General features: G+C 52.5%; 1 protein-coding gene across 5 annotated transcripts; it reads left to right on the plus strand.

Annotated features, from left to right (window-relative positions):
• Positions 1-15,044, plus strand: LOC144736136 (high mobility group protein 20A-like). Of its 5 annotated transcripts, none has more exons than XM_078618699.1 (10): positions 1-218; positions 4,704-4,805; positions 5,345-5,492; positions 5,894-6,115; positions 8,178-8,298; positions 10,209-10,243; positions 11,275-11,353; positions 12,828-13,043; positions 13,737-13,869; positions 14,483-15,044. In XM_078618699.1, the coding sequence occupies exons 2-10, from the start codon at positions 4,714-4,716 to the stop codon at positions 14,493-14,495; spliced, it is 1,059 nt and encodes a 352-aa protein (XP_078474825.1). In that variant the 5' UTR covers positions 1-218; positions 4,704-4,713; the 3' UTR covers positions 14,496-15,044. The 5 variants fall into 5 exon arrangements, with proteins under 5 accessions (XP_078474825.1, XP_078474828.1, XP_078474826.1 ...); XM_078618700.1 differs by having other exon boundaries at positions 33-218; positions 5,900-6,115; XM_078618701.1 differs by having other exon boundaries at positions 33-218; positions 5,903-6,115.
• The last annotated feature ends 436 nt before the right edge of the window (positions 15,045-15,480 follow it).

Here is a 15,480-nt window from a genome sequence, read left to right on the forward strand (position 1 = left end):
AAGCGATGGCTCAGCCAATGAGAGCGCGGCTTGGGCCTTCCCGCTGCTACGGGCCCTCAGACGGCCGCAGGTAAAGAAGAACGAGGCCCTGCACCGGGCTCCAGGCGGGCGGGCGAGCGAGCGAGCGAGGGGCCTCGGTTCCCCGCGGTCTCCGCATGCGGCCGTGAAGCGAGCGGGCGAGCGAGCGGGCGCAGCGGGCGACGAGTGCGACGAGAGAGGTTGGCGGCGTTGCGTTGATGGCTCTCAAGTCGCCTGCAAAACTGTTAACCCCCTCACACACGCACCCCCCCCACACACACGCACGCACCCCACGCCTTAAATATAAAAACTCTAAATCGCGCTTTTGTTTGGCGCAAGCCTGAGGCCTGTGATCGGTCTATCTCTCTTTTATATTTTAAAAATGGGCCCTTTGCCCGTGGTTGTTGTTGGTGGTGGTGGAGCGACGTGGGCTGAGCGTGCGGTACCCCCTTTGTAACGAGTGCCTCGGTTTGTTGAATATATGATGGAGGCTCGTGTGTCTGTGTGTTTGTCTGTGTGTGTGCCTGTGTGTTCGTGTGTCTGTGTGTGTGCCGATGTGTTCGTGTCTGTGTCCATGTGTCTGTGTGTCCGTGTGCCTGTGTGTTCGTGTCTGTGTGTGTCTGTCTGGGTGTGTGTTCGTGTGTCTGTCTGTGTCTGTGTGTGTGTGTGGAGCGGTGGTGTAGTGGTTAGCGCGCTACGCTGCGAACTTGGCCACCCGAGTTCGATTCCCGCTCACGGCCACCAACACAGATGACGATTCATCTGAACCTGTCCTGGGCCTCCCCTAGGTCGACTCAGCCTTCAAATTAGTACCTGGTGCGGTGTGTAGTAGACATCGCCACTGGGGAGACAAAGACGGCTGCGCGTGTTAGCTGGCCACCCACCCCCTCGTGTGCCGTGCCTGCCTTCACAGGTGCTGCTCGCTAACAGCACTTGCCCCTACAGTCTGTTGCAGGCTACACGGGGCATCTTTGTGGGAGCGGTGGTGCAACGGTTAGCGCGACGATCCCGGCGGGCCGGTGACGATTCATCTGAACCGGTCCTGGGCCTCCCCTGCATCGACTCGGACCTCGATTAATCGAGTGCCTCGTGGCGATTCGTAAAAAAAAAAAATCGCCACAGAGAGAGACAAAGGCGGCCGGGCGGGGTCGTTGACCACCCACCCCCCTAGGTGCTGCTCGCAAACTGAATTTGCCCCCAACATTTCAGACGCTGTCTTTCCCACAGCCCTGTTCTTCACCTGAGGACGGCTGCTTGCGTTGTGGCCGAAACGTCGTGAGAATTGTATTTTATTATGTTACATTTTTATTATTTAATTATTTCCCTTCTACGTGACTTTACCGAAAGAACCAAGAAGATTGCCCCCAACAGTCTGTTAAAGGTTACCGGCGAAGTATGGCGTTTTTGGAAGCGCGTCACGTCCCTTGTCTCTCTCGTGCGGTGTCAACGGATGGTGGATTCGAGGTTAGATGTCGATATCGTTAAGAATCATGATCTTGGTTTTAGACTGAAATCCTATGAGCTATAAAGCTCCCCCCACCCCACAGATGTCAAGTATTGAGAAGGGGGGACATGGTTACAAAAACAAATACACGAAACACGATAGGAGTGTGCAAAAATTGAGATTTGGTAAGAAAGTCGCTGATCGAGCCGTGATGCTGCTTGAATTGATTATTTGCTGGTTTTGATTGGTGACCGCTGTTCAACCATTCGATGGGTGTGTAAAGATAACTTATTGGGTCCCTAGGGGGTTTCTTTGTTGGGTTAGATCGTGTAAATATGAATGTGTCTTTAAACTCGCCACCACCCGACACGGCCAGTTAGTGAGGGGGTTGTCACGTGAACAGAACGTACCAATTCGTTACTAGTTCAGCACTACATTTACAATTCGAACTCGTAACTAATTGCCACTTTTGGTTTACGTGACACACCTTACTTATTGGCTGTGTCGGGTGGTGGCGGGTTTAACGACACATTCATATTGATGCGATCTAACCCCCACAAAAAAACCTTTGATGGATAATATTGGTCGCGAAAGCCTACTGTGTTAAACTCACTTATTGAGTTGTCTAAAATCTTTTTGTTTCATGATTGTTGTGAGATATTAACCCCACTTCGACATTAGCCCAGTGAGATGAGTTCTTATTTTAAGAATCGAGTTAACGGTGCATTTTGCCATGCGTAGCCTCTTGTAATCGGCGCCCTTTTATTTAACCACGTAAAGCTGTTTGCGTTGATTCGTTGGTCTTTTTTCAATAGCCTGACGTGTAATGTACACAAACTCACAGCAATAATAACATTGAAGTGTATATTCCCCCTTGTCGCTGGCCGCCTTTGGGGAGGGTGTATAGTATGAAAGGCCGAAACACCCTAGGAACCAAAGGTTCACTACTGACGATGCGCTCCCCAAATTTCACCAGGCTCACTGTTCATGAACTCTTGGCAGTGCTTGCACAAAGGATAGTAACATCTCATCCTGTGTTCTTGGAATCTGAATAAGCTTTTTGACACGCTACGCCAGCCCTTGATTGAACCATTTCAGTTTTAGCTCAGCAATTTGTTGACATTTTCAATGTGCAGGTAACTACTAATTGTTACCACTTCATGTGTTTCACCTTCAGTCTGTCTGGTGTACTGTGAGCCCAGTGATATTTCCTCATTGAAGTAATTTAACCCCATTGAGATTCTATATTGGTGTTTATTATTCAACCATTGTGGCTTAAGGTCTGTAATTAGTTGATGTTTTTTTTATGTACCCAAGTGTCTTGTTTCATAACTATTACCTGAAGTTTGATTTACTACTCTGAGCCCACGGAGTGATTCTAGATATTGAGATTCATCGCATTAAGTGTGGGCCCCATTATTTTACCAATTGATGTTTTACCATCGTAGGTTATTGGTGTTATGCAATACAGCATCTAATTGTGTTCTACTTGATGTACGAACCCTCTATTTAGTATAATTACTTCAGTCAACTAGTTGAACTTTCTGAAATGTATTTATTCTCATTGGGAAAACCACTGAGATTGGTTTTGACCGTACAGTGTTTAGATTGGCGGTTGCCCCTTTTACCAGTCGAGACGTGTGAGTTATTGGTATCACAACGTGGCTTTATAATTAATTTGAATTATTTATTAATCCCACAATGTCATTGGCGTTGGCCAAACATTGCAGTGCAGGACCCTCCTGAAAATTCGTCTTCAGGACCCAATGCAGCTTTTTTCATGGCTGGGTAATTAAGAAAATATATTTCTGTTATTAGACCATCGGAACCGGTTGACGTTTGCTTTCTTTCCGTGCCAGTTACTCGTGCGATTTTATTGAGGTGTGCCAATCTGCCCGTGCTTTTTTTAAACCGTAGATTCCTACAAGCCGTGGTCTTTTTCGCCGCTGGATGAAGGCCTCTTATCATGACATTGTCACCCACCTCCCTAGCGGTCCTGCACTCACGCAATCCATCGTAATCCTGCCCAAGAACCGATATCTCATTGCGCCATCCCTGCCGTGGTCGGTCCCCTCAACGCCACGTTTTTCCTTTCGCTGCCATTCACCCACCAGTCTCAAACAATCGGCTATGATCCATCATCATCGTCTTCATCATCGTTAGATATTCATGCTGTGTCTCCCGTGCGGAGGCGGTCTCGAGAAGTGTGCGTGGTGGTGGTGGCGTCATCACGCACATGTGACGCCACCCACAGCGCTTGAGCCCGGTTCCTACGTCGTGCTGACGTCACGCCTGCCCCCCACCCACCAGCCATTGGAGAGCTGCAGTGGCCTGTCCGTCGGAGTTGTTGACGCCATGGGAAGGCCTTCATCCAACAGCGGCTCGACCATGGCTGACGGTGGTGTACTTACTCGACCGTGTCAAGCCCACTAAGATACTGTGATAAGTGGGTATCTAATTATGCCCAAATTCTATGCAGGCTCGCTAATGTGTCCCGCTGAGATTCATTGTCTTCTAATTGATATCCTTTGTTTAGCCATGTGAGAATCCATGAAGGAGTATTATTATTTTTTATTATACGTGCACTCTTTAACCAACTTCGAATTGATGTTATCTCTATTCAGCGCTCAAGGAGAATAACAATATTTTAATTCGTGCCCATTATTAGGTCTGTCAAGCTTTGTGAACTTCAAAGAGTGGTTTTTACCACGTTCCATTCGTCCAATATGTGCACAGGTCGCTTGCATCACAGCTAGGCTAGGACAACATGACACCAGCAAGCGCGTGTTCACAAAGGGTGATTTACACAGCCACCGACGGCTTGTAACGAACATCGCACGCACTGCACGTGACAGCCGCAGTGGCGCAGGTGTCACGGGCCTCGGACACGCAGCCGCTGTGTGGAAGAGGCACGCTGCCCTCAGGCTTGTTTGCCACGTGGCCATTATGACACCGTCCCCGTTGATGAAATGTATCAGTGGGTCTCAGCCTTATTGCTACGGCGTCCCCCCCCCACCGCAATTAAAACCACTTGTACCTCGCGCAACCCAACCCCGCCGTGTGCAAGCAACCGCTTGCCTTTTTCCCGGGGCATCACCAACAATGGCCATTGTGAGCCACCACCCACCCACCTCGCACGATGCCCGCTTCCCCCAGAGTCGTCAACCCACTTGCGCTGCCCTTGACCTTCTCACTCCCCCCTCCCGTCTCCTCTCTCTCTCTCTGTCCGTGAGTCCTCCAGGTAGAGGAGGATGGATGGGCTGATGGCGAACACCACCCTCGTCACGCTCTTTGCAGACGACGACGTCTCAAAGGAGAGCACCGACCTCGCAGTCGACGCCTCGTGAGTTTCCTCCAAAAGTTTAATGGCTAAACAAATCTTGTTCTTCTTTCGTACGGCTGATGCAGACGCAGGGCAGCAAAAGCTACAATTTCACGTTCGGGTGGTCAAGCCGCACAAACCGCGTCGGGAGCGGCGGCGGAGTGTTATCGTCGTGATGTCTCCTTCGTATTTGTGGGTCTCGGTACATTGCGTCGTTATACGTCGTACGGCCTGTTCTGGATGCCCACGGTCGCACACTGCTGAAGAGTTTTTAATTTTCCATTTGTGCATCGTCAGGTATCTGCATCAGCCCTAGTTGGTGCGGGTGCTGTTTGCGGTGGACCATGAGTGAATAAATAATAATGAATTAAAAAAACCCGCTGACAGTGGTGCACAATTAGCACTAAGCTCAACACGTTTGTCAACAACACTGCGGTGTGTGCAGATGACACGGCGATGCCGCGTACTCGCTTCGTACCGACTAACGCCCGCACGCTCACGCCCGCGCGCGTGTCGCCCACGTGCGTGTCGCCCGCGATCTGCCGCTCGCGCGCCTGCAGGTTGCCAGCCGGGGAGGGCGCGTTTGCAGGCGGCGTCTCCCAGGCGCTGGCGAGTCCCGAGTTTGCGGAGGACGTGTCCCACGCGCAGCTCCCGCAGAACGAGTCTCCGCACGGCGGCGAGGCCACGGAGCCGCGCGCCGAGGAGGAGGTACAAACGGCGGCGGCGTCCGCCCCCCCCCCCCCCTTTCCTTCGCTGCCGCCGCGGTGTTTATTCGTTTCGCCGCATCGCAAGGCCCCAGCAGGCCACTTGGCCCCCCCTTGGAGCCCCACCCCCTCCCCCCCCCGGGCAGCCTTCAGTGCGGCCACCTGACGTGCCGCCCTCCCGGACAATACGCAAATGGTGACAACGCCTCCCATCATCGTTGTGCTGCTGTCAAACCCCCAACCCCCCCCATCGCCGTGCGCATCTTGACACCGCCACCGATATCGCCGCCGCCCCTAACGCCCGCCCCCCCGTCCGCGCGCTCGCTGCCGCTCCTTGTCCCCACCGCCCCCCCTCCTCCGCAACCCCGCCCCTTTCCTTGCGCCCCGTGTCACCGGCGGCGCCAGCCGCAGCAGCGCGTGGTGAAGAAGGGCGGCTGGCCCAAGGGGAAGAAGCGCAAGAAGACGGGACGCGACACTAACGCCCCGCGGGCGCCGCTCACGGGCTACGTGCGCTTCCTGAACGAGCGGCGGGAGCAGGTGCGCGCCGAGAACCCCGAGGTCTCCTTCCCCGAGATTACGAGAATGCTCGGCAACGAGTGGAGCAAGCTGCCCGCGCAGGAGAAGCAGGTGCCCACACACCACCCCACCACCAACGTTGCCCACCACCACCACCACCACTTCCCTAGACAGGCATACCGCGTTTAGCACAAAGGATGCGTTCTTGGTAAAACGGAGCGCTATACCAAGCGGTGCTATCGGAGGTCACTATGGTTCCAATGTATATGCGTTACCAGCAGCGCTATTTGTTTAGACCAATGAGCCATATTTGAGGGCTTCATTGGGGTGGGGCACCACGGTGGCGAGATGTTAGCGACCTCGCTTGGTATACAGGAGGTCATGGGATTCAATCCTGACCCTGATGCCTGCTGTATGTTTTGAGTTTGCGTGTCTCTCTCCCCGTGGTGATTGCGTGGATCTTTCTCACAGTCGTCTGGTTTTTCCCTCCACATTTAGAATCGACGCGCGTCCGAGTTATTTGGCTGATATAAATTCCCACGCGATAAGCCACTTCGTTGATTGCCAGGTCGCTTCTGAATTAAACATATTTAAAAATACTTTTTTTTTAAACACGCTTTAATGAAATGTCCCGTACGAGTAATGGCAGAACTCCACGACTCCAGGAAGTGGTCCCGCAGCTTGCCACAGCGTCAGGGAGCCCCCCCCCCCAACTCCGAGCTGCCCCTCCCCCCCTGCCCCCTTCCCTCATCGCCCCTCTCCTCCTTCCACAACCCCCACCCCTCGGCGTGGCTCCCCGAGGCTTGCCGTGACGTAAGGGACCGTGGTGATTTACAGCCAACGCGAGATGAGCGTGGACAATTAGAGCCGTAAAGATGATCGTTTAAAATTTTTATTTTTGTTATTTTTTGACATAGGTATGACATAGGTATTTAAAGTTTGCAGTCGATATGACATTGGGAAGACGGTTGAAATTGAGTTACAAGATTTTTTGAGGATACGACAACAGACGGAGTGAGTTCAATAAAAGTGTGTAAAAAGAGCTCTATAGCATGGTGGGCTTTACCTGGTACAATAAAAATTTGTATTAGTCTGGTAGTTGAGTTTTATAGGAGGTTATTGTCACGTGGTTCCAATGGAGATTCGTTACCAACAGCGCTATATTGTTGTTACCTATGAGCAATACATGAGGGCTTCATTGGGGTATATAATAATGATACTGTACGCATGGTAAATGTAATGAAGAGTTTTAGAAAATAAATATAATAACTTCTTATGATAATAACATAAAAAATACGATAAGTTACGTACTCACCATTCGGTCGGAGCTTGCGCAAGAATAACCGTCTGCTGTAGACGCACGTTCCGTGCGAATCAATACTAACTAACGGGATTACTCGATCCACGGATCGCTAATGAATCGACGCACTGATTATCCCTCGATTAATCGATACTCTGATCGACTATGGGCAGAATCGATACAATAGACAGCTCCTTTCAGGTTCCGCAAAGACCATATATGGGTAGAGACACGACCCTTACAGGCAAGGCCACGCCTACTTACTTCCATATATGGGTAGAGACGCGACCCCTACAGGCAAGGCCACGCCTACTTACTTCCATATATGGGTAGAGACGTGACCCATACAGGCAAGGCCACGCCTACTTACTTCCATATATGGGTAGAGACGCGACCCCTACAGGCAAGGCCACGCCTACTTTCTTCCATATATGGGCTGAACCCCGCACGAATTTTCCTCCCAGGACGAAGAGCGTGATAAGGAAACGTGGTTATTAGAGGCAGCGCTATAAGACGTAAGCCTGTACGTTATGATATACTCGTTATACTCCTTAACATCATTTCGTAATCCGTCACCAAATCGGTGTCGTATGAAGCGGAGTATTTTTACACGGAGGCTTTCGTGACCAGTATTCATAATGAAGGTTTTTTTGTCGTGTTAGATCACGTAAATGTGTCGTAAAACCGACCAAATCGACGAATCGGCCTTGTCGTGTGAAGGTGGGTTTACGACGCACTTTTGAATTTCACGCGATCTAACCCAAACAAACACTTCTACTATTGTGAACGAAAATAACGAAATTAGTTTGATAGTTTTTTATTTTAGTACAATGGTACGGTCCGATCAGCTATCGTACCGACGTGTCCCGCCAGAGGTACTTGGACGAGGCGGACAAGGACAAGGAGCGATACATGAAGGAGCTGGAGAAGTACCAGCAGACGGAGTCCTACAAAATCTTCAACCGCAAGACGCACGAGAAGAAGCAGAAAAAAGGTAACTCCCCCCCCAACCCTCTCTTAGTTTAGGAAGAAACGATCGAACTTTTTGCTTAAATCACCTGGCTCCCCGTGCTGGCAAACATCACCACCTGCCGCCCCCCCCCCCCCCGACATATCCGGAGACTGGCAATAACCACCCACAAAATGATTGAAAAGTCCTCAACGCCCGACACACACCTCCGGCTCCACGGGGACCTCTTGAGCCCACCAAAGGTCACGCCTCCCCCTCAAGAAAGCTGATTGGGAAAGGCCGAGCCACCCACTCACTCACCCAGCCACCCACTCACTCACCCAGCCACCCACTCACTCACCCAGCTACACACTCACTCATCCAGCCACACACTCACTCACCCAGCCACCCACTCACTCACCTACTCAGCCACCCACTCACTCACCCAGCCACCCACTCACTCACCCAGCCACACACTCACTCACCCAGCCACACACTCACTCAGCCACCCACTCACTCTCCCAGCCACACACTCACTCACTCAGCAACCCACTCACTCACTCACCCAGCCACCCACTCACTCACCCAGCCACCCACTCACTCACTCAACAACTCACTCACTCACTCAGCCACCCACTCACCCAGCCACTCACTCACCCAGCCACTCACTCACCCAGCCACTCACTCACTCACTCAGCAACCCACTCACTCACTCACCCAGCCACCCACTCACTCACCCACTCACCCACTCACCCACTCAGCCACCCACTCACTCACCCAGCCACCCACTCACTCACCCAGCCACACACTCACTCACCCAGCCACCCACTCACTCACCCAGCCACCCACTCACTCACCCAGCCACCCACTCACTCACCCACTCACCCACTCAGCCACCCACTCACTCACTCAGCCACCCACTCACTCACCCAGCCACCCACTCACTCACTCAGCCACCCACCCCCCCACCTCCGCGCACTCCGGTGAGCACGGTTGGCTACGTACGGTGCGAAAGAAGTTCGACGTACGTACGAGGGCACCAGCAAGAGGCGCACGAGCCACGTGGGAGCCGTGGACGGATGATTTCTGCCGGAATGGCAGCGGTCCACCACTAGAGGGCAGCGTCGCCTGGGTTACCGTAGGAGTAGAGATCCTGACGAGGGAACGCGTTCCTGCGACTTCGATCGCTCTGAACGGGAAGGGTGGTGGGGGGGGGGGGAGCATTGGTTATACTGTACGTACAGTAAGTCCCCATTCAACGCGGAAGTTGACGGGTTTCTGGAAAGTTTTTCGCGTTCAGCGGAAAAAAAAACGCGTGAAGCGAAAACAATCTCCCCGTAAGTGATGTAATAACGGTGAAGTTTGGCGAGGTACGATGTACCACTGCTGCGCACACCGCGCAGTGAGATGGCGGGGCAAATAACCTGGGTACGCCGCCATCGCGAGACCGTATCATTCCGCGTTACCGTATCGCCGTACCACTTGGCCGCGCAGATCAATGAAATTCTAGATTTGAAGCTTTCGTGACTGAAAGGATTCATACTCTTAGGGTTTTTCGGTAAAGTCACGTAGGTAAAAAATAAAATAAAAATTAATAAAAGTAAAATACAACACAAGTAAAGTACTTGATACAGCAATCGTGCTGTAACGGTTCCACCTGAAGACGGAAGCTTGTGTTGCCTCCGAAACGTCGTGATTTTTTATTTTACTTTTATTTATTTTATTTTTTACCTACGTGACTTTACCGAAAAAACCTAAGAGTAGCTCAATGAAAGTTGTTTGTCGGATCGAAACCGCGGACGCGGTAAGCGAGGGCTCGCCGGTACGGTAACGCTGCACGGGGAGGGGGAGACTGCATCATGGGAGCGAGTCGGTGGGGCAACTCCCGTCCTGTCCGCTGTTGCCGAATGACGTCGACTTTGGCCTGTTGTTGTGTTTCTTCCCCTTTCCCGCAGAGGAACCTTGTTCTGTTAATGGCTCGTCAAATGAGGTACGGTGGATTTGTTCTCTTGTTCCCTTGTCCGTCGGGCTCGGGTGAGCGGTGGGTGGACGTTGTTCGGGGGGGGGACGAATTAACGACGAGTTTCTGTATCGGTGTGTTCGCTTTCTGGACTTTGCTGACCCTGCAAATCGTCGAACGCCCGTTGGTTCACTCCACGCCAGTAGCTCAGTGGGCCTTACCTGGTAAAATAAAAAAGAATCGGTAACTCGATCCATTCACGCAAAAACACTGGAACACATTATCCAACACTTTAGGTGACAGAAAATCTAAAACAATAAAATGCATCTTCTTGGTTCTTTCGGTAAAGTCACGTAGAAGGGAAGTAATACAATAATAAAAATAAAACATAATAAAACAATTCTCACGACGTTTCGGCTACAACGCAAGCAGCCGTCTTGCGTTGTAGCCGAAACGTCGTGAGAATTGTTTTATTATGTTTTATTTTTATTATTTTATTACTTCCCTTCTACGTGGCTTTACTGAAAGAACCAAGAATATGAATCCCTGCAGTCACGAAAGCTTTAAATCAAAATGTATTATGTAGTTTGTTCTGTATTATGTAGTTTGGTAAACTCGCACGCATTCACATTTGGGCAGTTTCACCAGCTTTGGTTTAAAGCGTGTGCTTGAATCTGCCCATAAGACAATGAACGTTGAAACTGGTTCTCAGTTTTGTAACCAAACCAATTCCGCTGGAATTATACAGCCCCAGAAGAGCATTATGGATAATGGTATGTTTAACAAAAGATATGTTTTACTATACCAAGGCGAGGGATTTAACATCTCGCCACGGCGGATGTATTTGTGTGACATTCATCGTCATCTTTGTGTATCCCTCTTGTCAAAGGCTTGGGCCTTGAGCTTCGCCGGCATCCGTAAACGTCATCCCTTCTGCCCATCGTGTTGTTGGAGTGAAACCCGCCTTATGGAGTCGCGTTGATTGTACCCCCACCGGCGCTTCTTAGTTTAGTTTTAGTCGTTCCCCGATGTGGTGTGGTGTTGTGTTTTTATCCTTTCAGAACGAAGACGAATCGAGAGACAAGCTGTCGGTATTTGACATACCGATTTTCACGGAAGAATTTCTCGACCACAACAAAGGTAACTCTTTCCGCTCGCCCGCTCCTGCCAAACGTTGTGCCCCAGGCACTTTTAAATCATCATCTACATTGACAAACTCGTTTTCTTTTAGAACTGCATTTTTGCGTGTTTAGCTCGTTGTCCTAAACCATCAACCATATTTATTTTAAATGTAATACCACCACCACTCAAGGGGGTATCAAAGAATTGTACACTAAAACAAAATGCTGAGACAAGAAAATCATGTTTAAGTAAAAGCCACGAGAAAATAATGCACTCTTAAACACACCGAGGCTCGTAGCGTGCCGGATCACCGCTTGCAAGGAATTCCAGGGACTTGGGGCAACACTTGAGAAGGCCCGTACCCCCAGCGTCGAGGGTGTGGTAGTAAGGTCCTACTCTGAAGAGCGTGGAGTGTAAACCACAGTCGTCTGAGAGATCAGTCGCCCGCACGCTCGGATTAGCACGGTTGGCCACGTACGCTGCGAAAATTAGCTCAACATACGTACGTACAACTCATTCATTGGCTGACGACGCCTTAATCTGTGTAGAGCGCCCCAGAGCTTGGGCAATTGTTGGCGCCGGCTCTCACCGCGTGGGCCGCCTTTGCCTGCTTGTCTGTGGCTTCTCATCGTGGCCTCGACTCTCGCCACAACACTGAGCGGGATATTGTTATGTGGCGTCATGTGAAAAGTTTAAACATGGTTCTTTTAGTCTTGGACACTGGGCCCCCCCCCCCAACCACTCCCCGCCCCCACCCACTTGTTCACGGACTCGCACTGACCAGCGCGGCCAAGTGCGGTCAAACAAACAGCCGGCGACCAACACGGTCTCGAGACGGTCTTCATCCGGCATGGAGTTGACAAAAGGGGCCGTGATGATGCCCCGTTTGTTCCAGAGCTCGGTCACTCGGTTTACTCGCCTGTGCAGCCTCCCACTCGCCTGTGCAGCCCCCCACTCGCCTGTGCAGCCCCCCACTCGCCTGTGCAGCCTCCCACTCGTCTGTGCAGCCTCCCACTCGCCTGTGCAGCCTCCCACTCGCCTGTGCAGCCTCCCACTCGCCTGTGCAGCCTCCCACTCGCCTGTACAGCCTCCCACTGGCCTGTGCAGCCTCCCACTCGCCTGTGCAGCCTCCCACTCGCCTGTGCAGCCTCCCACTCGCCTGTGCAGCCTCCCACTCGCCTGTGCAGCCTCCCACTCGCCTGTGCAGCCTCCCACTCGCCTGTGCAGCCTCCCACTCGCCTGTGCAGCCTCCCACTCGCCTGTGCCGCCTCCCACTCGCCTGTGCAGCCTCCCACTCGCCTGTGCAGCCTCCCACTCGCCTGTGCAGCGACACTCTCAGCCTGGCTGAGCTCCCTCCATCCCTCGCGCTCACTCGACCCCGCGCACCAACGGCCCGGCCGGCCGGCCGAGCAACCAGCCGATCGACCGACATCTCCCCACTTCTTCGTCGTTGCACCCACGTTCCCCCCCCCGCCCCGCCCCCCCCCCCCAGCGCGGGAGGCAGAGCTGCGGCAGCTGCGCAAGACGAACACGGAGTACGAGGAGCAGAACGCGATCCTGCAGAAGCACATTGAGAACATGCGCGCCGCCGTCGAGCGGCTGGAGCGCGACGTGAACGCGGAGCGCGTGCACAACCTGGCCCTGCACCAGCATCTGGAGGCGCTGCGGCACGCGCTCACCAACGGCTTCTCCGCCGTGCCGCTGCCCGGTACCGTCTGCCGCCCCGGCGCGGCCTTCGGCGTCTGGCCGGTTGAATACGTGGGGGGACGGGAGGGGGTGGGGGGCGCCAGGGTGGCGTAGATGTTAACTGCCTCGCCTGGTATACGGGATGTCGTGGGTTCGACCCTGGCGCCTGCTGCTGTATATTTGGAGTTTGCGTGTCTCTCTCTCTCTCTCCGGGTGGTCGTGTGGATTTTTCACCGATTTTTCTCGGTTTTTCCATCCACATTTAGAATCACGCGTTTTAGAGTATTGGGCTGCTATAAATTCCCGCGCGATGAGGATGTTTGAGCCACTTTGTTGGGCTGTAATTGGTGACAGCCAGGTCACATTGCAGCACAGTGGTTGTTCGGTGTGTGGGGAGTGGTGGCGCTGTCATGAATTGGGAACGAGTGGCTGGCACTCTTAACACTTCATTCTTCCACTTTACAATCGAGCCGAATATTTTTTAACTGGTTGTGGGCCTCCCCCCGTAGGTCGACTGAGCCTCTCAAATGAGGACCTGGTGCGGTGTGTAAACGTCGGGGAGATGTGCCCTTCGTGCCTTCGTGGGTGCTCCTAACAGCACCGTTTGTTCAGGCTATACGGGGGGGGGGGGAGAGTGGGGAGGGTCCCCTTTGTCTCTGTGCGTGTCTGCTCGCAATCATTGTTGACGCTTGTGTATGTGTTGCGCTGGCGGCAGGCTCTGGCGAGACGCCGACGCTGGAGACGATCGACTCGTACATGACGAAGCTGCACAACATCATCCTGGCGAGCCCGCAGGAGAACGAGGGCCTCCTGGCCACGGTGCGCGACGTGGTGTCCCGCCTTGACAGGTGAAGCCTTCGCAGCGCCAGAGACTCGCTGGCGACTCCTCACCAAGACCCCTCGGGACGACCCCACGGGAACCCCACGGGAACCCCTCATGACCCCTAGCGATCACCCCTCGTGAATCCCTTGTGACCCCTTGTGACCCCTCGTGATCCCCCGCGACGACTTCCCCCGTGACGACTTCTCATGACGACCCCTCGTGTCGACCCCTCGTAAAGACCTCTAGTGACGACCCCCCTCGACGACCCCCCGCGACCCCCCCCTGCATCCCCCCCCCCCCTCCACGTCTCCTCATGCGAACCCCCGCCCGCATGATAGTCGCCCGCTAGCGGCACCACTACGGCGCGCTGCAAGACGGCCAGTGACGCCCCAACCAGTCTTGGGCCTCCCTGAGGTCGACAGGCCCTTGCATTGGTCCCTGCTGCTGCAAGTGCGTAAAACATCGACGGCAGCGGGGAGAGGAAGGTGGCCGGGCGTGGTGGCTACCGACAGGACCACCCCGGTGTTCGTGAGCTACCGGCGGGCCTTCGTAGCGATTCGACAGTAACGCTTGTCCCCCGACGGATACCGCTGATCAACGATTGATTTCTGTCCTCTCTGTGCGCCGCGTGTGTTCAGCGACAAGCTTTGAAATGCAAGGGACGCTCCGACGGGCTTTTGGGGAGGGAAGAAAAGAAAGTCACATGCTGGGTTTTCCATGAAGCGCTCTCATCGTGATCTTTGAAGAGAAAGGATGCATTCTGGATATATGTATAAAAATACACAACGGAAAAATGAGAACAAAAAAATGGCAACGGCTTAAACAAAAAAGAAATGCTGACAGCTGCGACGATGTATTTGCCCGTTGGCGGAAGTCTACGATGAAATATCAATGGAATTTTCCACGGAGGACTTTTCACGGCAAAAAAAAAATAATGTCTCGGAGAAAAACCGTCGGCTCGGTCCGCTGAAGAGCTTTCGTCCGATTACACTGGTCAACACACTTTTTCTGGCATAAGGTATTCCAACGGTTTGAATGTAATTTCGGGGTGCTGATTCCAAATCTGGCATCAGTTTTTGTCTATCACATCAGGTTTTTGAGATATCAAATATTGCATTTTCAATAAAACTGCAGAAGAAAAATATTAAATAAATGTGGATATCTACATAAAATGATATTATAAACACACTATCCTAAAAATACAGCACCATATTTTAACACTAAAGCAGTCACTGACTCGCAACAACTTGCAATCATAAGTGACAGAGTTAATTTCGGGTAAAATCAATGAAAATGGGGTATGCCGATAGCATAAAAATGAGATGTGATAGAGCAAATCTGAGATCAGATTTGGAATCGGCACCCTGAAATTAGTCTAAAACAGCTGCAAAAGTCCAGGCCAGAAAAAAAAGTTTTTTTTTGTTGACCAGTGTAATTAGCATCCTTGGCTTGGGGCCCGTTACCAGAGCGTGCTGCTGCTGCTGCTGCATCTCATCGCAAAGCACCGCGCTCCTTGCAGCCGATGCAGAACCGGTCGAGTCTTAATGCAGAAGCCCCCTCATCTGATCCAAAGCAGCACTTGTGGTCATATGATACAGAACCCCCTCGCCCTGTCCCACACAGAACCCCCTCGCCC

The sequence above is a fragment of the Lampetra planeri genome, chromosome 59 (assembly GCF_965212315.1).
Source record: "Lampetra planeri chromosome 59, kcLamPlan1.2.h2, whole genome shotgun sequence".
NCBI classification, from domain to species: Eukaryota; Metazoa; Chordata; class Hyperoartia; order Petromyzontiformes; family Petromyzontidae; genus Lampetra; species Lampetra planeri.